Source organism: Branchiostoma floridae, chromosome 4 (genome assembly GCF_000003815.2).
Source record: "Branchiostoma floridae strain S238N-H82 chromosome 4, Bfl_VNyyK, whole genome shotgun sequence".
Classification (NCBI taxonomy): Eukaryota; Metazoa; Chordata; class Leptocardii; order Amphioxiformes; family Branchiostomatidae; genus Branchiostoma; species Branchiostoma floridae.
In genome coordinates this window covers 16,760,486-16,785,116 of record NC_049982.1, presented here as the reverse complement: position 1 = coordinate 16,785,116, position 24,631 = coordinate 16,760,486, and the positions used below count along the sequence as shown (strand labels likewise).

Genomic DNA, 24,631 nt, shown 5'->3' with positions numbered 1-24,631 from the left:
TCTATGACTGTCAGTCACCTTCCTTTTGGCAACTCTGACTAGTTCTGCAGTGCACAAGTAGGTGCCACTCTTAATTGATGCGGTTCCAAAATTTAAGTGCTTACAATATGTAAAACTATGTGATACTTGGGGCACACATATATAAATTTGGATATATAGATAGGGAGAGATATATCTTTATCCAATGGGTACATCTATTGTACTCTTGTCGACCTTGGGCCGCATCTTTTAACAATGATGCTTATTTGAAACAAACAGATTTGCCCCAAGGAAGGTGACAGATGGTAATTGAAATGTTGGTTTTCAATGAAGTACTTGGTTTTGTTAAAAACTTAACAACTAATGAAAGTGTTCATTCACAAACAGCCATGTCTCTGACAATGGCAATTTCTAGGGCTTTGTAGTGGTGTGCACTCTGGTTACTTGCGGATTGAAAGACAGAATTGCTGGTATCTATACATCATAGTAAAGATATTGGAAGCATCACATTTTACTGGTGACTTGGAAAATACTTCAGAATCATCTGGTACTTACACTTGGCAACATATCCCAAAGACTAGATTTTTGCACAATATTAATTACATTCAATATTTTCCACTACTGACAGTTCACCAATATTGAATACATCATTGGGACCTTTATCAAAGTATACAAGTTATAACCAAAGGTTTAAATCAAACTATACATAGAATAATGTCTGGCTCTAAGATTTCAAGAAACAACTTAAAATACATGCCTAGACTTTGTAGCCCTTTGAACACAACCCTGTGATACAAGAATGATAACATTTGTACAGGGACATTCCTTAGTTGCTGTCATAATGGCACAAAGAATTGAAGAAGGAACAGGCCCAGACTAGCAACCATTTTTGTCTGATTTTGCACGTCAATTCACCGAGTTCCTTTCCTGGCTTTTGGAAATTCATTATATGATTTGGGTGTAACACGGATGGGTCAGTTTAAAGAAGATTTCGTCGTGAAAACTGGCCTTTTGGTGTGCCATTGCTTGCTCCCTTGTACAGGCCATTTGGCACTGTGATTATCTGTGATGGTATTGTTTGAATTCTTTGATGGGTCTTTGATGTCATCTCTTTCGTGCCAAGTCACATCGATCCTGATGATTGTCTCAGCTCAGTAGCAAGAACCCTGGCTCTACGGTAGAACTCTAGTGACAGCTCCTTATCATTGAGCTGTGTGTGGTAGATCTTGGCCAACTGTGTCAGCACGTACATCTCCTTTTTCTTAAAGTCCCCGTGCATGGCAAGCCCGAGCGCGATCTCGTAGTACGTGGCAGCGTCCCTCGCGTCCTTCATGTGATTCAAAGTGATGTCCGCTAGAGTCGAGTACAAGTTCAGGTAGTACCTGCAACCCACGTCTTCCACGAACACCCCGTGGGTGAGCGAGAGAGCCTGGAGAAAGTAATGCTCGGCGAGCTCGTATTGTTCTTGGCACAGATGGAGGCGAGCCAGGCGGAGGCAGGCCACGCGCTCACTGAGAGGGTCGCTTACGTCTGCACTGAGCCGCCAGGCGCGCTGTGCGTGGGTGATGGCATCATCGTATCTGTTAACTTTATGCAGAAGGTGGGTCAGCCAATTGTGAGCTAGGATTTCCTTGTTAGTGTCTCCAGACTTCTCGGCCAAAGGGAGGACTGTCTGTTGAAAGAAGTTAACAGCTCTTCCGTGCTCATCCATACTGTAGGCGTAGAGATTCCCGAGAGCTTGGCAAACAGTCCATTGTTCCTCCAAATCCCCAATGTCTGTCGCTATGATATTTGCCTTCTGATAGTACATATCGGCCAGTTCATATGACTCCATACTGCTGTAGATGTCACCGGTTGCCTTCCACGTCCTGGCTTCGTTCTTCTTGTCATCCAAGTCTATGAATATGCCGAGGCTGTCCTTCGTGTGGCTGAGTGCCGCCTGGTGGTTGCCCGCCTTAAGGTGCATCTCCCCCAGTCGCGCCCTGAGTATCCCCTCCACTGATCTCTCCCTCAGCTCCACTGCTAGAGGTAAGGCAAACTGGAAGTACTTGGGTGCTTGGTCCTCCTGGCCATCGTTGAGATCTCCCTGACAATTCCCCAGGAAGTTGGCCAGGTGCATCTGCCCACGTTTGTCGCTATTCCACAAGGCAACGGCCAGCGCCATTTCGTAGTAACACTTTGCTGCCAGTTTATCGTCCAGATGGAAGAGGTAGATGTTTCCCAGTGCAGCGTAAATGTCTGCGTAACAGTTGAAAGCAAGCTTTTCATCTTCGGCTGTTACGTCGATCAGAAGGGCCTTCCGTAAACACTTCTCTGCGATGTAGAAGTTCTTCCAATCTTTGTACAGGTTGGCTATGTTAGCGTACGATATGAGTTCATTAACCTTGTTGTTCGTCCTCAGACTGAGTAACAGTGCTCTCTTTAGGTACCCCTCAGCTTGTTTGTAGTAGCCCTGCCACTGCAACACTAGCCCGAGCTTGCTACACACGATGCCTCCCCCGAGCTCGGACTTAGTTTGGTTGGCTAAGGACAGTGCTTCCTCTAGTTTCGATGTTGCCACCTTGCCCTCGTGACATCGTTCTTGGTAGAAAGACCCTGCGACCGTCAGCAATTCGAGACGCTCGGTAACCATTCCCAGCTCCTGACTGAGTGACATGGCCTCCTCAAGATGGTGGACGGCGGCAGCGATGTCGTTCTTCCCCCCGTTCACAGCAAAGAGACCCGTGTGGGCCTCGAACTGCAACGAGCGGTTTTCCGACCCGGCCGTTAGATCAAGAATCCTCTGGAAGTACTTCCTTGTTTCGCTGGGAACCACCTTCCTGTCTGCATCTTTCCGTGTACTGCTGGCCCCTATCTTGATGCACAGATCGGCGAGCTTGAGATACAAGCTGGGGTTAGTTGTTTCGTACTCCAAGACTTTTTTGAGACACATGGAGGCGGAGCACCACTTCCCTTCATGGGTATACAGAGTGTGGAGATTGTAGAAGTCCCCCAGCGTGGGTCTCTCTTCTGCCTTGTTGATGAGTAGGGCACGTTCCGCACACATCGTGCTCCAACGCAAGGTGTTCGCTTGGCCGTACAAGTGGAAAAGCTGTCTACACATTTTGTTCTCGGTCTTGGAATCGTTAGCGAGAATGGCCTTGAATAAGTAATACTCATACAGGTGTATTACGGTTTTGGTATTGTCATGTAGCATGTCATCTGATTTGCCAGGAACAATATGGTTCAACAGCGACAGCGCTTTTTCCAAAGAAACGTTCCGCCCGTTCCAGTCACCAATTTCTGCGCACAGACTTCCCATCTCACAGTACAGTCTCGCCAATAACCCCTTATCCATACCTTTTGTTTCAAACTGATATGTTGTAGCTGTATGGAAATGGTCTCTTGCTTTGGCAAAGTCTCCTTTTTGTCTACTTATCTGGGCCAAAAATATTTCGGCCGCCACCTGAGTTGTAGCGTCTTCAAGTTTAACAGCTACCTCTTGCAGTTTCGTGGCACACTGAGCCGACTCAGCAAGGCTCTCTTCTCCGTCTTCACGAATTAAGACATGGAGGAGCTTGTGAAGATTGTCTGAAACCGCCTTTAGGTCTTCGTTTTCTTCGGCAGACTTGAGGATGCTCCTAAGGTAGTGGACGTTCTCCTTGTCTCCCTCGGACGTGGTGGGGTGCCCGTTTTCCTCGAGTGCGCGTTCTTCATTCTCTTCCTGCACTGGCGATCCTAGAAATTAGAAATTATGATAAGACGGGAAAATTGTAAGCTTAGAAATAAACTAGAGTTCCTCGAACACACATCTTCGCCAAATAAACATTCTTTATCGAAGGTCGTTGTTTTTGAATGATTAATGTATGTAATTATGGCTATAATGGACCGGATAAGCACCAACTTGATACAGCTTAATACGAGATGTTAATATAGCAAAGCTGGATGTAAGGTCTTTAGTTAGGCTAGGTTAGGCTAGGTCTTTAGTTTTATATAAGATTTCACTCTACAAAATGTACATTGCAGTCTTTTCGTAAAAAAAGAGATAATAAACAAACTTTGAGTGACTGGCCTATATATTAGATAATAGGTCATCTAAGGGTTACCTAAGGGTCATACGTAAGGATTGTTACGGCCCCGCCTTGGTGAATGTTTGTGTCCATCTCATGAAAATAGTAAGTAAAGTTTTGCAATCGCGAGTTAAGTCAGAGGTATTTTACACAGTCTACCTGGCCTGGCTATCACGTCAGACTACTCAGATCCCCCCATTCATAGCCGCGCAAAGACAAAATAGCTGATTGACAGGCATAGTAATTGCTAATCTCCAAGTATAAGTATATTCATAAGCCTTACTTAGATCCTCCTCTACAACCTAGCACAAACCGAGACAAGATACGATACCACCCGCGTTCTATGACCGCACTCGTACAACCCGGAAGTATATGATATTGTCGTAATCGGTTGCACGGAAACCCCCATGCAGTGTGAAATCGAGGCCAAAATCAGGCAAAAAGAGCCAGTTTGAAGGCCAACTTTGACTCTTCAAATCTCATCCTGAAATAGTATTTGAATCATTAAGCGTACTGTATGCGATCGAACAACTCATGAGGATTACGTTGGCACCTTTGACAGCCTGATTTAGCCCACCGCGATGTTTTAATCTTTTTTTACGTGACCATGTCTTATGCCTCAAACGGGCGGGCGTGTAACACCCTGCCATGGCATGACGATTAGTTCTGCTCCACCTTTGATTTGTCTGTGCTAAGACCCGGAGACTGAGGGCAGGGGGTTAATTTGGTGTGACTGGCCCTTGTCAGGGAAAGGAGATCAGGCTTCTGCTTCTGTCTGAAGGGCTTGAATGATAAATGAAGATTAATGGTCCACACATTAGTGCTGGACTAGGGTGACAATGGTGCCAGTGTCATGTTGCACTGCACACCACTTTTGTAAGGGATGTGGTTCTCTCCATGATAAGAATCCCAAAGTAATTATATTAAGTAGATCGCAATTTACATAATTAGCATCTCATTATGTTGATAATCACCCTAAGTACCTACCTACCAAAAGCAAAGAATATCCATCAATCCCCTCTGCAGTTATCCTTTTTAAAAGTTACAAACTATAAGACCCACTGCAGTTCCAAACAAGCTGCTAGGGGGCCCAAAATTACACCATTCACTCCTAGTCCCAACAGCTATCCACCACTTAAAAATCATGAACATGGCACTTCTGGAAAATTTAGGCGCAAGCTTTGATGCTCACTTGCAGTACCAAAACAAGTCGCTAGGAGGCCCATTATCGAACTTGACCTTCCTTTCTGTGTCCCCTACCTATCAACAAAATATCATTAGCATCCATGTAGAACATCTCGAGTTATCGTGTTAACAGACAAACGCAATTACATACAAAGCCAGCTACAGCACCATAGGTAAAAGCTAGCTAAACCATTCTCGCACATGACAATCCTTTACACAACCGCTACACACCTGCCAAATATCGTAGAAATCGCCCAGCTGCATTTTGAGTTATGCTTCTCGAAACAAACCTCGAAAAAATACAAAGCTCGCTGCTGTACCGTAGGAAAACGCCAGGTAAGCCATTTTCAAACTAGGCATGCCTTTCGACAACCGCTACACACCTACAAAAAATCAAAAAGTTCCATCCACAATTTCTCGACTTATATGCTGTTGACCTACATACAGACCCAAGTAAGCAATCTTATAATCTTCGCTGGCGAAGATAATGATGTCAATGGAAGTGGATATGTCACCAATATCGATGCAAGGACTATCCACCAGCCACTCAATCAGCGACCTTTACAAAATTTGAAAACAACAACCTTGCGCTGGTGTTGTGTAAATCCAACCCAAAAGTGTGTAGCGCAGTCTTCACATTGTAAGTGGTTGTCAAGTGGTTACCTGCAGCACTTGTTTGCGAGTGACCAGCATTCGCAGCTGGAGTCAAGATGGCGGTTGCTCCAGGCCGCATCTCACCGCCATCTTTGTTCTCCTGACTAGCTGCAAGGTCACCCAAACTTGACCTTCTGCTGTCGCCTAAAACATGTACAGTTTGTTTAACACATGCACTAGACTTCCACCAAATCATCATTGAAATGAAATGTAGTTGGATGGCAGATAACTAATAATATATAGCCGTAGAATAGCATGAAGACGACGATAAAGGATTCAGTTCAGAACTTACTTCGTGTCGTCTCTCTGGATGTCAAAGCTTTGAGTGAAGCCACAGCAGCGTCTGCGCAACTTTTAAGTCCTGTTGGAAAAGACAATATCCATTTACACTCTGCATGTCTTTTTAGTCGTTGTTTATTGTGGTGCACAACTGGTAAACCGACATAACGCACCAGTTTTGCACAGTAAGTGCCAGCTGCGTAAGACTGGACTTTTACTCACACCAGGAAAGACCCCTATGCTTTTCGATAAGTGTGATGGGTTCTTGATGTATTCAAGGTGTGGCTCTCCTCAAACACGTGGCATCCGGCTTCATGTTCCATCACGGAGAACTTCCTTAGACTAATAGATACTTATTTCACCCAAGTAACTAATTGCTTAGATGGATTAATGACTCCTACCACTGTCATAATGTTTCTGTCGATACCAGTCCAGGACAGCTCGACTGACGGCGCCGATGGAGTGGGTATCGCCGTTGTTTCCGCTGGCCAGGGAACCGAAGGGATCTGTTTTCTCCATGGCTGGGGATGTCGGGTCGACGGTACTACAGTATTCAGAAAACGTACAGTATTATGAATACAAGGAGACCATTTTATATAAGCAGATTTCTCAAGACGAATCAGTGTAGTACTAACGTTAGTGTTCTTATATAGAGATTTGATACATGACCGAAGGATAGGTGAGGTGAAATGATACATTTGCAATAGAATGAATATGTTGAGCCTGAAATAGAATATGTGAATCCCCCTTCCCAGACCACAAATGCGCAGATGTCTGCATTTTGAGACTGTTTGATAACAGTTAACGCTGTACCAGCCTGCAACAAGGGATTTATCTGAACTCACTCTGCCTCCTCCAGTTTCAGGCAGGATCTGGGCAGGAATCCTTGTTTAGACTCATCTGGACACCGGACCAGACACCAGTCGACGAGCGGGCCGGGTCTGTCTTCCATTGCGACGACGACTCGTGTGCCACTCGGTACGCTGATCTCATCACCAGCCTTAGCCTCAAAGTCTTCCTCAACCACGTAGGTTCCTGTAGGACCCATAAAATTGGTTAGAACGTTCTCATTGGGCGCCATATATCCCTGAGGTATTGACATGAAGAAATACAGTGCATAGCATGTTCACTGACAGCACAAGAATATATTCACTATAAAGCTATATAGTTGGTCGCAGTTTGGGGATTATCAAAGACCTACCCGGGACCATCCCTTGGAGATTTGCCTCACTGATGACTGGAACGGACTCTGGGTCCTTTCTGTTCTCTGTACACCGCTTGAGCATGTCACTGTAACAATGACAATAAAACGGTGAGAAAACATTGTGACAGAAAAAGAAACCCCAAGAAAGACAGACTGTATTTACATGTCAACAATACAAGAATTTACAGAATGATCATAAAGCATCATGAAGCTTACTCTTGGAACGGCCCTACGTGAGCTACGTTGTCTCGCAGGATCGAGCCGGTCCGCTCGCCTCCTAGCGACTCCACCTTGAGCTGCGCTACGTCGTCGGCCTCCACCACCCGTAGAACTTCCCCTTGTCGAGTTTGAATGTCCTCTTGGGGATTCGGGCCGCCTTTGCTGTCTTTCACCCGCACAAAGTAGTCACCTGAAAATAACACATTATTGTTTTCCAACCGTTTGACTACGAGAGCAGTGAAGATTCGCAAAGACCCCAACCAGGAAGAGAAAGAATTGATAATTACACATGAATTCAATACACATCCACCATCTAAACGCTGATGCATAGGTAATTTTACCATAAACGTACGTATCCGACACTCACTTCCACTGAAAACTTAACTTTCTTCGGATGCTTCTAAGCGGTGGTCTATGACTCTCGTGTTTCCAATCACATTGGAACTAAAGACAGGCGAACAGAAATTTTGGTACCTTCTGACAAGGTTTCGAATACAGGAAGGTAGTCCTCTTCCTCGACGTCAACACGCATGCGCAGATCTTCCATGCCGACACTGGACCTCATTGGTGACGTCAGCACCGTTTCTATGAGCGGTTCCAGCAGCCCCAGCGCGCTGTGTGTCCAGAGCGCGTGCGCGTTGTCCAAGGTGCTGAATCGGAGTCTGAGACTTGTGGTGTTAGCGTCAGTCTTCACTAGCAACACGGAGATCAGCTGGAACACTTCGGCTAGACGCTTCATCACGTCTTCGTTCAGCAGCCTGTCCTTTAGCTCCTTGTAGACAGACACTGGGGGCATCTCACCACTGTCCAAGTACGGCCGCAGCTTGGCGGTTATTTCTGGTGTACAATATCAACGTACTTCATTCAAGATGCAGTAACGATCATCATATTCTCAAAGTCTTTTGACTAGATTGATATTTCTTTCAAATTCCCTATTTCAGATGTACTGTACAATGTTACGCTGAAATATGTCATTATTTGTACTGCAATACCATCGCGGCTTTTGTTATCTCGAGATGTCTAAATTACACAAATAAATTATTCATACAAACCTCTCATATGAGAAGATAACTCATCGCAGGTAAACAAAGTACGTCGTGAGATAGCCGCAGGTAGTACGTATACAAATTTGTACATTCAAATGAAAATGCCCAATGTTGTTTATTGTGGTAAATGGTTGTGTCGGTTAAACCTGGACACGTTGTGCGCTGAAATATCTTACTCACAATTGCGAGCACCATCACGCGAATATTTGGTGAACAGCATCCGACAATAAAAACAACGGTTTAGCAACGGTTATTGCTCTACAGATTAAATTGTTAAGAAGATACCCTTCACTCTTGTTGGCTTCCCGTCTTCAGCACTCTTGTTCCGAGAGAGCATTCCTGCAGGAACATACAGGTATGTTAGCTTGCGGCGCACGAAGTTGGAATGACCATCATGTGTGGAGACCATGTTTACACTCTAGGTTCACGAACAATTGTAACATCAGTAATGACGACGTTCATTTATTATTCAACACCACGTGATGACTCGGAGGGTAGCTCTATCCTGATAGGCCACGTTTTGAAGGATGTTTTGATTCCATACAAAAAGGTGACACCCTCAGAAGTCTTGACGCACCGACAACCGTTCGCAAGTGCGCCCCCAAAAACATTACCTGTTAAGCCTCGTGAGAAGAAACCGATACATTTATGTCCCTACATGGCAGGTTCTTGTTGATGTGAGTAAGGGTCGGTCCTACCTGTCCATCCTTTCTCCTCCCTTCCCTGCATCTCCCCCTACTATCCCCTCCCCTCCCCACCCATCGCTCCTCCCTACCCACCCCCTCTTCTGTCAACACCTCCGGCGCCCAGCCCTCCCCTTCCCTCACTCCTCACCCGGGTGGAAAGTGGCAGGCCTGCCTCCCTGTAGAGCGGCCTTCAGTGCCTGGATGTCCTCCACCGACAGCGGCTGTCCTGGCTTTAGACCAAGAGCTGAAGTGTAATGCAGAATTGGATATTTTCATTTTTTTCACAGACATGTAGCTCTTCGTATTTACATCATATTTCACATGTTAAAACAGCAACATTTGTGACCTATTAAAAATGTTGTCTTTGTCGGTTCTTTTGTGATCTTTTGTGGAAGTTATCGTGAGTGCACGGCCGTACTCGCATCGCAGACTACAAAGAAAATCCTTTTCTAATTCTGCTCGAATTAGTTTACTCCTTACCCTCTCCAGGGTGGGCTCCCGAGTGGAAACTTTTCGGTCTGTTGTCGCGCAGGCGCATCCTCTTGTCCTGGATGTCGTCAGTGGTGGCTGCTTGTGCCGCCATGTTGGATTCTATAGATGAAATAATGTATGTATCGTATTTTTAGCCCAAGATCCATGAGAAATTGTCACACTGTGGGAACTGAATAACGAGGAATAGTGTCACACAGGCTCCCATTTGTAAGTTGTAACTTAAGTATTACCCAACGTCAGATGATGTAGCTAACTTCGAGGTTCAAAAAAAAAACTTGGAATGGAACCGTGTATTGTTGCAACTGATTTTTTTACATAGACGGGTTGAAGTTCTTTGTCGTCGGCACATTTATTCCGTGTTAGGACTGCGGTACCCAGAGGTACATCTGTACGTGATGAGTCTGACAGTTGTTTATAGAGATATCCCTCCAACTCGCGTCGGTCTGTACCCATGCCACGCGACCTGGGGAGAAGGAGCACTGATTGTGGGCGGTATGTGTGGGAGTTATATAATTACTCGATCTTGAATAACCTGTTTTTCTTTCCTTATCTGTAAAATTTGACAATGTTCCAACACTACTCTTATGTGTAGTGCAGGTTCTTGGGGTACGATTGTAGCCTTCTAGATACCAAAGCTCAGCTGAGACTCTATACGTTAAACCTGTTACTGTGTTAGTTTGGATTTGGAATAGACCCGGAAGATCAATCAGGATTAAGTGCAATGGGCTATGCGTCAGAACACATCGATACATAGGTAATACGTTGTACAGGAAAGCGATGTAACACGGCAGAAGAGGGTTTCAGGGCCGACGCTTGAGCCTTGTTCTTGATGCCCGACCGTGCTATGTGTCCTAGCTATACAGCAACAGCCAAGCTGGCACTCTGCCAAAAGTGGCCAACTCCCCCACTTAACCAACCACATAAACACACAAACGCACGCATGGACGCACGCACACAAGCGCAAGCACGCACACACACACACACACACTCACACACACACACATACACACACACACACACTAACGCGTATACTAACACACAGGCTCACATCGACAGAGAACCCATATATATTTGAGTAGTCTCGCTAACAAATCGGTATAAAGGATTATTTCTCCCTCTTGGTACACCCTGTTGGCAACGGGCCACTACAACGGCACAAACTTATCATTACGCTATCAGCGTCCATTATGGCTGACAACACAGGTACAAAAGTCCAACAGTCAAGCGGATGGGTCATCATTGTGACTGGCAGGGCTTTGTGCGCGACGCGAGTTGTACAAACGGACGTCGCAAACCTGCGCTGTTGTATTGCATGTTTTGGCCATACATAAGGTGTCCTGCACCATGTGCACTTGTTGTGAACATGTTGTGTCAGAGAAATGGAATGTAATGTTGTTTAGAAATGTTACGCGTGCGCCCTTAGACTCACCACACAAGACCTATCGCCAAAGTGTAGTTTGCGTCATTACCCTTTTTTGTCTCGTCTATGTCCGAGACCCGCATATAACTAGACTACATGCCAGCTATTTGAGCTTTAACGCTACAGGTCGCCAGTTTCTCAGAATCTCAGCGACTTTGAAGTTGCGCTAAAACTCCATGGTAAACTCTGGTAGGAAATCTCTCGCCGCCGGCCAAAATTCAAGGTTTGTTGACTACGTTCTTGTGCAAACAGACTTCGGCGGTCTTGCCTGATTTCATCATGTACGTGATCTAACTAGCAATGAAGGTTCAGAAATATCGCTGACAACGTGGACAAGAAAAACACAGAAATTAAACACACTAGAATGATTTCATTAGATTCACTATAGACTGAAATCAATAGATGCGTACAAGAAAATGAGAAGAAAGGCTGAAATTCAAAGCTCTGAGAGTAACATAATTCTATAATACGTCTAACGAACACCTCCCCCATGTGACATTCACGCCCCCTGTAAACACTACGTGTAAATAATGACTGAATGAGTATGTGATGTCCGCTACCTGTTTCCCAACAAACATAGCAAGGGGGAGTAAGCACCCCTTTGACATGTGGCGAAAATTTCACCAAGCTTGCTTAATTTCAAATACATGTCATCTTTTGTGCAATTTTGACATTAGTAAGTAACACCCCATGTTGTAAAATGCCAGCAACATTACTCAGGCCATCATGCACCAACATAACCTTATATGGAAAGAACGTTCTCTTTGGCAGACGCAAATGACTCCCTGGTACATTTAATTCCGATGGGACATTCACATCAACATCAGCGCACTGTCACTGCCATTGCGGGGCAGACACACACCCATCACGGTTATCTGATATGTCCTGCGGGCTGACGAGGGGAGTCATCTCTCATCACAACCCGCATGTCCTGTCTCCAGCGGACATTGACGTGTAACATAAACTCATCAGCCTAAATAGACTTGGATCTGTCCCAACACAAGTCCATAATCATGGAATCAGAGGTGAGTATTAAATAAAGACAGGGGTGGAAGTGGTCCCCCTGCAAGGTTGTACAAGGACACAGCATGCCTACAGACAAAGGTTAGCTAATTTGGGCGGTTTCAATGTCATAAAAAAGTATCCCTAACAGGATAAGTAAAGGAGGCTTATCCCAGGGCAAACCGTGTGTCTTCCGAGACTGAAACTTGGCACAAACAGTCATAAGAACATGTCTGTAGTGCAAACCCTAGAACATGATGGCCTACCTCTTCGCCGTCTTATTATGGAGGACGCCATCTTGGACCTGAGAGACCGCCGTAGGTCTGAGAGCAGTGGGCGTGGGTCCCAACTGCGCGGTAAACTTTTCCTACGGGGCAACATTCGAAGTCAAAATATTAGACGGTAAATATTTGATGTTTGGCCACTGTGTACTAAGGTACACAGGAGGCACTACTGGTGTCAACTCAAGGGGCGGGTCTGCGCCGCTCCCAGAGTGCACTCCGATCTTTGAACTCATCAAAACAGGTGCACGACCCGTACAAATTTTCGTGACATATCCTTGACCAAACAATTCTTTCTGCTTTTGTTATTCATGGCATACATTTCTCTCCTTTTTAGGTGAAGTGTGGTGTAGCTGTACCCGGCACCACCGGTGTTTTTCCAACAGAGCGACACACATATGCCAATGGCATTTACACGGTCAAGGCAGTTTTGGCTCACTGATCGCTACCACCGCAAGGGAAATTTCCACAACCCGACACCCGGGCTGGGACGTTCAGACTCAACTGGCAAAACATGTTGACAGCTAGTATGGTCCGGAACTTCTCGAGGGGGGCGGAAATGTTCCTTGGGGGAGTCACTTAGGCGATTTTCTGGTCCAGCAGGGGGTCGTGGATAGCTCAACAGGTGGAAACGATATCACAACTAGAACATTCTGTACGCATGGACCCACAGACATGGACCGGGCCTACCCGGTCTTACCCAGTTCTCCGTAGCTTGGAAACAGTTCACGTCCCTCAGACACGTTATTGTTGCGATCAGGAAGTTTTGACTGAAATTGTTTTATTGGCAAAGGAGGTCGTAAATAGCGCTGAACAGGTGGAAACGATATCACAACTAGAACATTCTGTACACGTGACGTGGACCCACAGACATGGACTGGTCCTACCCGGTCTTACACATTTCTCCGAAGACTCAGACGCGTGAGGGCCCCGACGGCTCACATGCCTCAGATACGTTTTTTGCGATCAGGAAGTTTTGACTGAAATTGTTTTATTGGCAACGTTATGCCCGAAGGTTATGTGCAGTCTCAATGTAATAGTTAAGTATTAGAGTATACACAACGCTAGTTTCTAATCTACTGTAAGGTACTGAGTTTACTATTATTTGATAAGGATATCTGTTTTGACCTCAGTATCTACATGTATCTGTGTCAGGATTAATTTTTCTCGAATCTCGAAACTGCCAGTCATAGTTAACGCTCTTCTACATTATACAAGCACATTTGCCGGTGTGACAGTGGCTTGTACTAGCTTACAAATGGTGCTATCTAATGTGGCATTTTAGACAGGTTAGCTAATTTTGACGCTTATTCATTGTTACTATCTAAAGTTACATGTATTGATGATAACTTTGCCCCCGTCTGATTTGGTAATGCGATTTCCCAAAGCTTCTGCAGTACCGTAATAAATATTGTACAGAGCTAAGCTTTTCAAGAAACGACTCGAATGAATGACGTATGCACGATGCGGCATCACAGAGTGAGACAGGCTATGGCAGGAATGTTGGCTTTAGTTTGTGCTTGTATAGCCGAGACACTGCGAATCTCACAAACTCGTCAGATCGGACACGCCTTAATCAGAGGAAATGAGCACAGGATCTGAACCATGTTGACAATGTGGACCCGTGCGTGTTGCCCGATAACATCCCGTACGTCAGGAGAACAGAGTGAGTTAAACGCGGTGTGTAACCCTGCTGACTAAGACGGATGGATGTTTCGCCTTGTGTGATGATCTTGCAGGAAATGAGGGTCAGCACGGCCGAGGCGTAGGTCAACGTTGTGGGGCTTCAGTTCAAGTTCAAGTTCAGGCTGTGGATTCTAGTTGACAGTGATTTGACAATGAATGGATGTTGGCGTCATTGCCTTAACTGTTTCCGTCCTCCCTTCCGATACTGTTCACAACAAATCAAACAAGTACAGTTCTAGAGACAGCTGTCGGGGTAAAGAAAAATGTAAACAATATCAAAATAAAATCCAGTCATAATACATGTATTCCTCTGTGATTCGCGCAACAATGATAAACGTAGTACTGAAGGCTATGTGCAGCAGGTAGACTGTCTGGTACTGCTGTAGTAGCCAGTGCATTCAGTGTATAAGTGCCGCTGAGGTTTTCTCTCACATTTCTGTCATTTCTAGAAAGAAACAGTTTCATCAGCAACGTATGTGACACACATGTCAATCTAGATATATATCTGGTTATAATGAACAAAATAAGCTCAGGTTGTCAAAGAGCCAAATTATCACTATCATAGCCTGTTATTCCTCTCCATATTTGGAAACAGTTTGTCGTGTTATCTTCTCTAGCCAGCTCCGTGTCGACGCCAAGGGCTTTTCCCAATTATTAGCTGAGTCGGAAGTAGACAAGTCCGCTCTGTGATGAAGTCCTGTCAGATAGATGTAGCATCACGTGAGATGGCTGCAGGCCAAGGGCAGGAGGCTCACAACACGCGCTACTGCAAGACCGACAGATAACATGTCGATTTAAGAGAGCTGTTTTGTTATTTCTTTTCTCTAAGAGCCTCCTGGAATCAGGTCATAGCTCCGGTAACGGATCCGTTCGTTCCAGTTCACGTACCCCACGCGGTCTTGTTTTTGGCATGAAGACTTGCCGAAACGTACTTGAACTTCGCGTGCGGGTCCAGCCCAGTTGAATGTCAGGTGCAAAATATTGAGACGAGCGATGGTTGATACTCCTATATTTAGCGTGTTTCTAAATTCTTGTGGCTCTCAGGTATTTAAGTCGAGGCACGTTCGGACAGACCTGTTGTTCCCTCTAATGGCTGCCGTGTAATGGAGCCTAACGTAGAGCAGATGGGGAGACAGGTACTGCAAACCCCTGGATCTCATTTCGATGTTATGGCCATATAAGGAAATGTCAAATATAGTTTTAAAAAGTCGTCTGCAGATGGTGTCATGCGTCATCTTACCAAACGACTTCCTTCCTGGCGGGAAGGAACTGAATCATTTTAAAGTTTAATAGGCGCAAATCCTGAAAACTACATCTACCACACTGAGACGGAGAGGGGATACTCCAGAAGACGTTTATTTAGTTTGGCCAAAAACATATGACTTTGGTCCTTTGCGGGGACATCCCTTGTTGGGTTGGAAACTGGTCCACATTCCTTGATGAGACGGGAAAGAGTGATTTCCGGTAAACCTGGGGAAGTTTACCACCACTTTCGTCAGAACCCGTTTGTTGTCCGTTGCCCTGGGCAACTGTAAAGGACTCGTCACCTAGCCGTTACACGGCTCGCACGCTTGCTGTAAATCTTTCAGGGGGGTGGGGGGGTGGGGGTAGCCTTGTGTATCCAGGGGCTATTAAGAGAAACATGTATATAAGAGAAACATGTATATACAAATTTGACATTTTAAATACCTATAATCACTGCGGCAATATCATGCTCATTTGACATGACGGTTCTAGACCGTCGATCAGCATGTAGTGTATCAAAGTGATAGTTAATCTGCCATTTCTACAAATGAAATCATCGTATGTTCAACGGTATTGATTTAGCACCAACTCAGTTAACACTCCAATGTTTACAGATAATATTTGATCACCTCGAGCTCTGAAGTGTCCGAACTGTCTGAACCCGCCACGCAGCAACTACTGATGCATGCGAACGATTGATTGAGGTCTGATGGGTACTATATGGTTACTTCCTCCACTTAACGACGAAAGGCCACTAAAGTAATCAAGTCAGCTGACCCACAAGGAAGCCAGATGACATGTCAAGTTGTGAGTATCGCACATAAATGATGAGCGTTTGTCAACATCATGCACAAGCTGCGCACTTCTTTATCTTGTAATTACGTAAGTAGCGTAACACACATCCAAGGGCGCCGTATTGAATTCCTATTTTACAGTGTAACCATTTGTAACTGCTGTAACGTACGTTACGTCACTGTTCCTGACGAGTCCAACCTGCCGCCGTAAAGATAAGAACGGAAAGGAAAAACGGCCTGGTCGGGACAACCGGCCGGTTAAGGAGCAGATTTGATCCTTATATGGAGCGTTTGCATCATCTTTTTACTCGTCACTACTTGTTTATCAGTCCTTGGTCGGAGAGGCGTTTACTGACGTGTACACATAAATCACATGACGTACATGTAACAGGTGCACATGCCACACTCTCGCTAGCAGTCTTACATTCCTATGTCAAAGTCGGTAGACTGAGTTTTAAAACGCATAAGCCGCAGGCGTTTGGAGTTTAGATAAGGTTTGCGAAGCATAGTCTTGAAATATTGACAGGAACTGGGGTTTAGCCTGAATTTGAATCGCACCGCCTGCCTGTGCTCAAGTGTCTGAGTGTTGAGTATGGCAATGACGTACGATGTGCCGTAAAATACTGTAAGTAAAGCAGTCATTCTCAACTTTGTCACATGAGTTAGATGGGAATGAAGAGGCATGTTATGTCTCTCAGTACGCATGGTATTGGCGTTGTCCCTTAACCACTTCCACTTCAAACAAACTTGGCACGGGTCGGGAAAGGGCGTGGCCGAAACCACAACATCTACATGTGCTTCCAGCTAGCTTCAGCCAGAAAGTCACTTCGGGACAACCAATAGGCACACGACTCACAAACAGTCATGGGCCAATGGCGAGCACTTCCGGCCCGTAACTATCTTGTCTGAGGACAAAAATAAGGTTTGATTGAATGGCATCTGACCCAGCATTCCCGCGCACACGTCAAAAACGCATCGAGATTCCATGGCAAAGTTTCACTCACCTTTGTAACCTTGTAAGCAGCCCACGCATTCTCCACCCTATAAAATCAGGCCCTTCCGTGGGACGCACCTTAGTTCTTCGCAAGACTTCAACTTGTCAAGAAGTGAGTCTTTCGTCTCTACGTCTTCGGCGGCAATCTCTGTAGCGATTTTCTCCACAGCGTTTCTTCGCGCCTTCGGTAAGTACTGGTGGTTTCCGTTTTTTTCTCATTCAAGGATCGTAAAAATATTTACTGTCAGAAGAATTTCACTATGCTTCGCGATCAGCACGATGTTGGAAGGGATGTTAGTTTTGTTGTGTTCGATGTTTCATCCGAGCAATCTGCATTGCTCACATTTCTATAACTATTTCTACCTTTCATTGCCAATTATGTCAACATAGTATTGAAGGAAGAAGGATTGTTACGATTTCCACTTCCTTTAGCATGTTATATGTTAGGGTGTACGCGAATTCATTCATCGCGAGTGTTGAGCGTTGGTTGTTGTGGTATACGAGGATGTTAATGCTCTCTGGCGGAAGTTGGCGGTACTTCAATTTACCCATTCTTTTCTGGTACAGTTGTATTCCTGTGTTATTCCTTTCGTGACTTAATGTGAAGTGGAGCAGTATCACCTTTGATCCCTACGAAACTGAGAAAGAAGATCTGTTCTAGTTCTTGTAACAACTATTTTCTTGCGTGCTCTTCGTCTATTTACGAAAAAGTAGGACCGCCGTGTGTCGCTTGGGGATTGAATGAGACCTCTGACACTTTCACTGAACGATGCCATCAAATGTAGTTCCCGCTAACGGGATGGTAAAAACATCAAATCAATCTAACTGGAGTAAACCGCCTTGGAACTCGGTCGGACAAGCGTCAGCCGGATCGCAATTGTTTCAAATCTAGCACGAGCGGCGGACAGACAGTAACTTACATGTATGTGAAGGACTTATATGTATGTAATTGTGAAGGATGGGGATCTCTGGATCTTAAGAAATGTACAGCTAGAACCATATTCTGTCCTGACTTATGTGATAGACTAACATAAGAACTGTTAGTCTGTAGCCTACTAGGGCTAGTGTAGGGCGTTTGAATATCCCAGCAAGACTATATCAGCTATGGGGTTGCTCCCATCTCCGAACTAATTTTAGTGTTAATGGATATCCGGATATCAGAATTTCTCTCCAAACAAGAACAGCGTCAGTTTGCTTTACTCACGTGCCTGCTAACCGCAAGGGATGTCAGTTCCTGCTGTAGACATGCTCCCATGGTTTATGAATGGCACTTAGGCCTCACTCTCTCTGCCCTCTGTAAAAAGATCTCTTGACGTCTTCTTACCGCCAAAGTAAGAAATGTGTTTTGCTTTCACCGTCTCTCTGTGGGAAACCGCCAAGACCTGCCAAGAATTCCAAAGGCAGGAAATACCATAGGCGGGTTTAAGTTGACTACCAGCTGTATTTACCCCTCGGCCACGGGCGGTAGCCATGGAGAGGCGCAGCTTTTGACTCTTCCAATCTTTAACGTGATCAACAACTTGTTGAAGGAAGGAAGGCCATAATACTAACACGTGCAGGCGCCTGCTCTGTTCAATTTCAGCTGGAAATGATAGCGGCAAACCTCTTAAATTACTTCTAACTAGCTTCCTCCTCACTCAAACAGAACAAATGTACAATCCTACAAAAGTACAATCATGCTGTATTGTACATGTACATAGAAGCAAGCACCTATCACCGACAGCGCCTCTCTTTTAATGGAAGGAAATGATAGGACTCTCTTGGAATGTGCCACTTGATGTAACCGTCTTCAATTAAGTTCAATATTAGATGTAGTTGACAAGATGACCGCAAACGCTCTAGAGAGACAGTAAGTCATCTGGGCGTGTCTGTCCGCAGCGACGTTTCCCCACATGGTGCTCATACAGTCACGTTGGAGCTAGCAGGAAATCATGTATGGATGTATGTCACCGCAAAGAGTTTGCAGATGTTTTAACCTACGTAGACTTGCAAAATTTTCGTCTGATCTGGTAAACATACTATCACATTAGAAATTATTATTTTAGAACTTAAATCAGAACTGTCTTAATAGCGCGAACCTAATCGTTTGACTCTGGCCAAATTATCACTTTATTTGTATCAACCTTCTCCCTGTGCAGGGTTGTAGCCAGCCTGAAATCATTTTCAGTCCCCTTGATTTTGAATGGGAATCCTATTGAGCACCGAAGGCATGGCGTGACGTTGCGCGTCATTTCTAGGGGGTCTGGGTCCCAGAAAATTTTTAAATCAAGACCCTCAACAATATTTCCTGCATTTTGAGGTGCAAATTTTGCTTGTAGACTAAGCTGTTCAATGGCATCTGATTTGGTGAAGAAGAAAACATGGGTTTCAGTTTTTTTATATCATTACATATAAATTTTTGTCTGTCCCAGGGGACGGAATGGGAGAACTTTTTTTCAGTCCCCAGCTGCAAAATTCCTTCAAAGGACTGAAGGACAGGTGCTGGCTACAACCCTGTCCCTGTGTGCCAGCGCTGTATAAGTCTTAGAACCACATATGGATGGCGCAATGTTAGATAACAGGAAGATCTATTATACTGTCCATAGGTGGTCCTAGCTAGGACAGGGCCACCTCACATATGGTTCTAATAAGAGTTCAATAAAGGGACAGACCACAGTCTGTCAACAGTCAGTTCTGACCAGGCAACCACAGAGTGAACGTCTCATCTTATTCAACTCTAACACTGGTGGCAGCTTCTGGGTTGCCGCTTTCGAGCGGCCGGACCCCGTCCTAACGCCATCCGCGGCCCGCTACCATGCCGCCCGACTCGCCCGGGGACCGAGACCACCAGCCGCCCGAGCGAACGCCGCCCGTGCTATGATGCCCGACCCGCCACTGTGCCACGTCGCCGACCGACTTCGCCCCGACGTGCCCCCACGCCGTCCGTTTAGCCAGCCTGCCTGCTACCGCCGTAGACCCAGCTCGTCCAATGTGTCTCCATGCCGTTCTCTTACCCAGCCTGCCGCCAGACCTCATCTCCATCCCGAAGCCGTCCGCAGCCGGCCACGTGTCAGTGCTGTCCTGCAGACCACGCCGCCGTCTGCCCGACCCGGCCCGCCGTGCCTGCCCGACCCGGCCCGCCGCGCCTGCCCGACCCGGCCCGCCGTGCCTGCCCGACCCGGCCCCGTAGCTTCGCACCAAGGACTCGTCGCTGCCCATCTCGACCACAACTGGCCCGTGACACAGCAATGAACTTCCAAGTATGACCGCCGGCGTGAACTGAACTCAGCTGTGACTCGAACGATCTAGAACTGTATAAAGTATTTCTACTTGCCCCTGGAATGCCACTGAACTGCGTACAAAGACCCACGAACTCTTCTTTTGGTTTTATTTTAGGATAGCAAGGTACGGTCGCACAAATGTATTGTATATGTTCTAAGTTATCTAGTAGCGTTCTCTATGCCTTGACCGTACGCCTACGGGTAACGTCATGCGCCTTCTGAACTTATGTTGTGCTGTATTTTGTGTGTTGACTGTGTGATGCTTGCCTATGGAGAGCCAATGCCTGCGGGATGTCTCTCCTAGGAAGATCCTTGTGTTTGTTGTATGATGCTTGCCTTAGTAAATAGTTAAGCCTACGGGACGACTATTCTCATGTCTGTATGCCCGGCCACGTGTGAACTGTAGCTGTGTGACTGCCCGGAAGACTGAGTACTGCTAGGGAGTATTTTTGTTTCTTGGCCGCTGTGCCAGTATGAAGCCAATTGTTTTTGCTTGTTTGTTGTTTCTATGTTTGTGCGATTGAAGTACTGGCGCCTGTAACAGCCAAGGCCCATTATGAGTCCATTATCACAGCAGCAGTCCGTCTGTAAAGCATCATTGCCAGGAAGAAGCTAATTACTTGTCACACCCGTACCAGATTATGATCTATATGCTACCTCATTTGTTTACATTTGACCTCTATATTTTAAACTTGTAATAATTGTATTGTAACGTAACGTTTTACGCATGACTTTAAAGGTGTCGAGGGCGACACCTGTTGTAAGGGGGGAAGAGTCTTAGAACCACATATGGATGGCGCAATGTTAGATAACAGGAAGATCTATTATACTGTCTATAGGTGGTCCTAGCTAGGACAGGGCCACCTCACATATGGTTCTAATAAGAGTTCAATAAAGGGACAGACCACAGTCTGTCAACAGTCAGTTCTGACCAGGCAACCACAGAGTGAACGTCTCATCTTATTCAACTCTAACATAAGTGTGCCTCAAGTGCCGTTCTCTTACGCAGAGGTCCTAGGTCTGGGACACTGGTTCAGTTCTGCGTAAGAGAATGCACCTACATGAACGGGACAATAACAGTCTGTTGTATGTACGTGGTCCGTCTGTTAAAACTACATATCAGGGTCACGTGAGGATGTTATAATAAATGTGCTGACAGACATGATTAGCTTTTACGACGTCCTCCTGACAAGTGTTATTACCTGTTTGTCCAAAATCCTTTCTACGCGACCTGCCAGACGCTGATCACCCGTTCAGCATTCACGGGCGCCGAACTTTACGAATGGGGTCTAGGATAAGGTTTGGGGCATTTCTAAATTGAACAACTGACCCTAATGAGCAATACGTCTGTTTTTCTTCGTTCGCCACCTCTTCACGAAAAAAAAAACACACAAGCACCATCGCTAAATAGCCGATGATTGACATTGCAACTAAACGATGTTTGAGTTGTGCCCACGTCTGCTGAGTTAATTTCGCCACAGGGCGGACTTTGTACCCCACAGGAATAATGGTTACACCCGTCAAGCATTGAATCCTTAAAACTGATTATGACCCCTTCAGTTATAATTTATGTTAGACAGATTCACGAAAAGGAGTTGCCGTTATCTTGGTGTTGTGGTTTTCGTCAATAGACGTTCACAGAAGAAAGGCCATCACCCTGCGAGAGGTCAGGGCATGGCAGAAACCCGAATGTCTGGTAAATGTTGTGTGTGCCGGTGGGGGCAGACGAACACGACACAGCTATGTGGAGAACGTTCCTCCAGCTGTAAAAGGTGTGGACATTAATCACCATGCGTACCTTGTCGGTTCGTGGAAGACTACGTCTTGTGTGGAACTGGCTTGCCCGCGTATCTGACGAGACGACCGCAGATCGCCGCGCGAAGGGCCCTCCGAAATCTGCAGGAATGAGAGGTGTTGTAAAATGGGCGTGTTTTACAAGGGCGTGGGGCGGACCCGAACTGAACTATCTTGATAAGAACGACTCCAATATAAACTCTGTGTTTTAGCTCCATTATCCATTAACCACAACAATCGATTGGGGGGGATCTTATCATAGTGCCCTGAAAAAATATCTAAACAGTACATTTGTCATTCCAAGTGGGAAGACGGCGTACAAGTCATGAATTGAGGAGACCCAAATCCCAGATTTTTAAAAGAAGATTTCCCCAAAATAGATAAAACACTCAGAAGACGTGAGGAAGAGCCCGGACACTTGGCAGGCCGTGGGTTCCCACCTGTTAATGATAACCACGTGATAGATGATGCGGGTCATGATATATGTCGCCCTAGTTGTGTCGAGTTTTACAGCGTGTAACATCTGCCATGTCCATCAGATAGCTAGTAGTATAAACCGGTCTAGGATGGAAAGGACAAGTTTTCTCGGTCAAGGCTCAATCCAGCACAAACCGGTTCACCTAGACAACTTTACAACCCCCTCTGTGCGTTTCAAAAGGATGTCCTGGAAGTTCAGACAAAGGTTTTCTCGATCAGTCTGAGTCAGAAAATGGAATGAGCCCCGTGGGTCTGTTATAGATGAGAAAGTAAACCCTTGCAGAGCTTAGTTTTGCTTGGTTCATGCTGGAATCTTTTATTGATTTACTCATAACAAAAGTGAAAATAAAAGTTGACCTAAAGGTTAGATAAGTCTTAAATGTGCATTACATCGCTGCCATCATTCCTATCCGCCCTTCGCCTCCAATGTCCAGGCTATCCTCAGCTGTCCCGCAAGCGCCAGCCGTCGTTTCTGTCTTGTCCTCCTGAACGCCTGACCGGTCTCTCACATCTTCTTCTATTCTATGACCTTCTATATATTGCCCCGACCCTTTCATGCCTCACTAGGGGGTGATAAAGACAGACTCACATCAAGCGTTAGAATCCAGCTGGATGGAGCCCAAGGGCAGATGAGGATGGACCTTGACCTTCACAATCACTGTCCTAGATAACCTAATTGATGATTGGACCACGCCACTGATAAAATTGAGTTATATTTCCTAACCTTTCCTGTCCCTGAGGCTGTAGTGGGGAGGGGGCTAAGCATTGTCTATTCACGTTTGGGACTTCTACATCCACAAGGTCGACCGGAGGACTTCCCAAAATAATGGGCTTTGCTCAGCTCCACCACGTATGGCAAGCGCGAATTCTTCTCAACATGTGTCGCTGTAGTTTGGCACGGACCACGGCACGGACCAAGCAGCATGCCCTTGCCCCAGTATTGCTGTTTACGTTCAATTAGCAGTTCGAAGGACTGGCGTCGGAAAAGTCAAGAGAGCATCTGGCGATATACTCAAGGAGAAAATATGTCGATTTTATCAAGATTCCGTAAGACATTAATCAGAGGAATCTTGATAAGCACAACTTGTTTCCTGTTGTTAACTCGTAGGAGAGCTGCCTTATCTTTCTACTAAATTCTAGTGTTTTGAGTTTTCCGAGAAAACCCAGCGATGATGACCACCTTGAATAGAGGAGGTTATCAATATTTTTGGTCACCCCGTCGAACCCCTCCCATATAACCCCCCACCCTAATAAGATCAGATTTCTTTTGTTATCTTCCGTACTGGGTATTTCGTAACGGTATATAACGTTACAGTCTAATTCGAGTTTTTTGAATACGGGATCGCACACTCAGTTAGGCATATCCGAGGGGTGTTCAATAAGTTCTCGGCCTCACCAAGAAATAATTAGCACAACTCAGATTTTGAGGTACAACTTCATAGTATAAAGCCTTTTATCAATATCCTCCAAATTTCAAATCATTGGAGTCATTACTTTAAAAGGGCCCTGCCGGGCAGTTCACGGGCTGTTTGGGGCACTTTCTGGTGTGACCCCTACGTTGCCCCGTGTGACCCCTTGCGGCTCCCGGGTATTTTGGGGCCCGGCTGGGCAAAATGAAAACAAACAAAACCCGGAACCCGGTAACAAATAGGCGCCGTAATCTACCCGTGAGGAACACCGAGGGGTACCCTCCGGTATCCGGCAGTCCACCGGGACAAATGTGTGGCTTCGCGGCCGGAACTACATCCCTGACGGACATAGCCTCCTTCACCGGCGTCTCTGGGAAGCTTGGCAAATTTTTTTTTGGGGGGGGGAGGGGGCGGTGGGTCGATTCGCGATTTTTAACCGGGAATATTATGCCGGGAAAGGAATATATGCCGGAAAG

At 45.8% G+C, this 24,631-nt stretch overlaps 2 protein-coding genes across 4 annotated transcripts in view; one reads left to right on the top strand and one right to left on the bottom strand.

The window, feature by feature from the left end:
* Positions 1-12: 12 nt before the first annotated feature.
* On the bottom strand, positions 13-22,495 carry LOC118414974 (SH3 domain and tetratricopeptide repeat-containing protein 1-like). 3 transcript variants are annotated; one of them, XM_035819336.1, is made up of 12 exons: positions 22,274-22,495; positions 9,782-9,892; positions 9,450-9,545; positions 8,901-8,954; positions 8,044-8,406; positions 7,567-7,759; positions 7,348-7,436; positions 6,992-7,181; positions 6,548-6,690; positions 6,160-6,228; positions 5,877-6,011; positions 13-3,696 (listed from the first exon to the last, which is right to left on the bottom strand). In XM_035819336.1, the coding sequence occupies exons 2-12, from the start codon at positions 9,882-9,884 to the stop codon at positions 1,103-1,105; spliced, it is 4,029 nt and encodes a 1,342-aa protein (XP_035675229.1). In that variant the 5' UTR covers positions 9,885-9,892; positions 22,274-22,495; the 3' UTR covers positions 13-1,102. The 3 variants fall into 3 exon arrangements, with proteins under 3 accessions (XP_035675229.1, XP_035675230.1, XP_035675228.1); XM_035819337.1 differs by lacking the exon at positions 22,274-22,495 and adding an exon at positions 18,420-18,695; XM_035819335.1 differs by lacking the exon at positions 22,274-22,495 and adding an exon at positions 12,482-12,837.
* LOC118414975 (spondin-1-like) overlaps positions 17,161-24,631 on the top strand; it is a 22,426-nt gene continuing 14,955 nt past the window's right edge. Inside the window, exon 1 of the mRNA XM_035819338.1 lies at positions 17,161-17,402. The gene's annotated coding sequence lies outside the window, so the exon portion shown is untranslated. The remainder of the gene's footprint in view (positions 17,403-24,631) is intronic.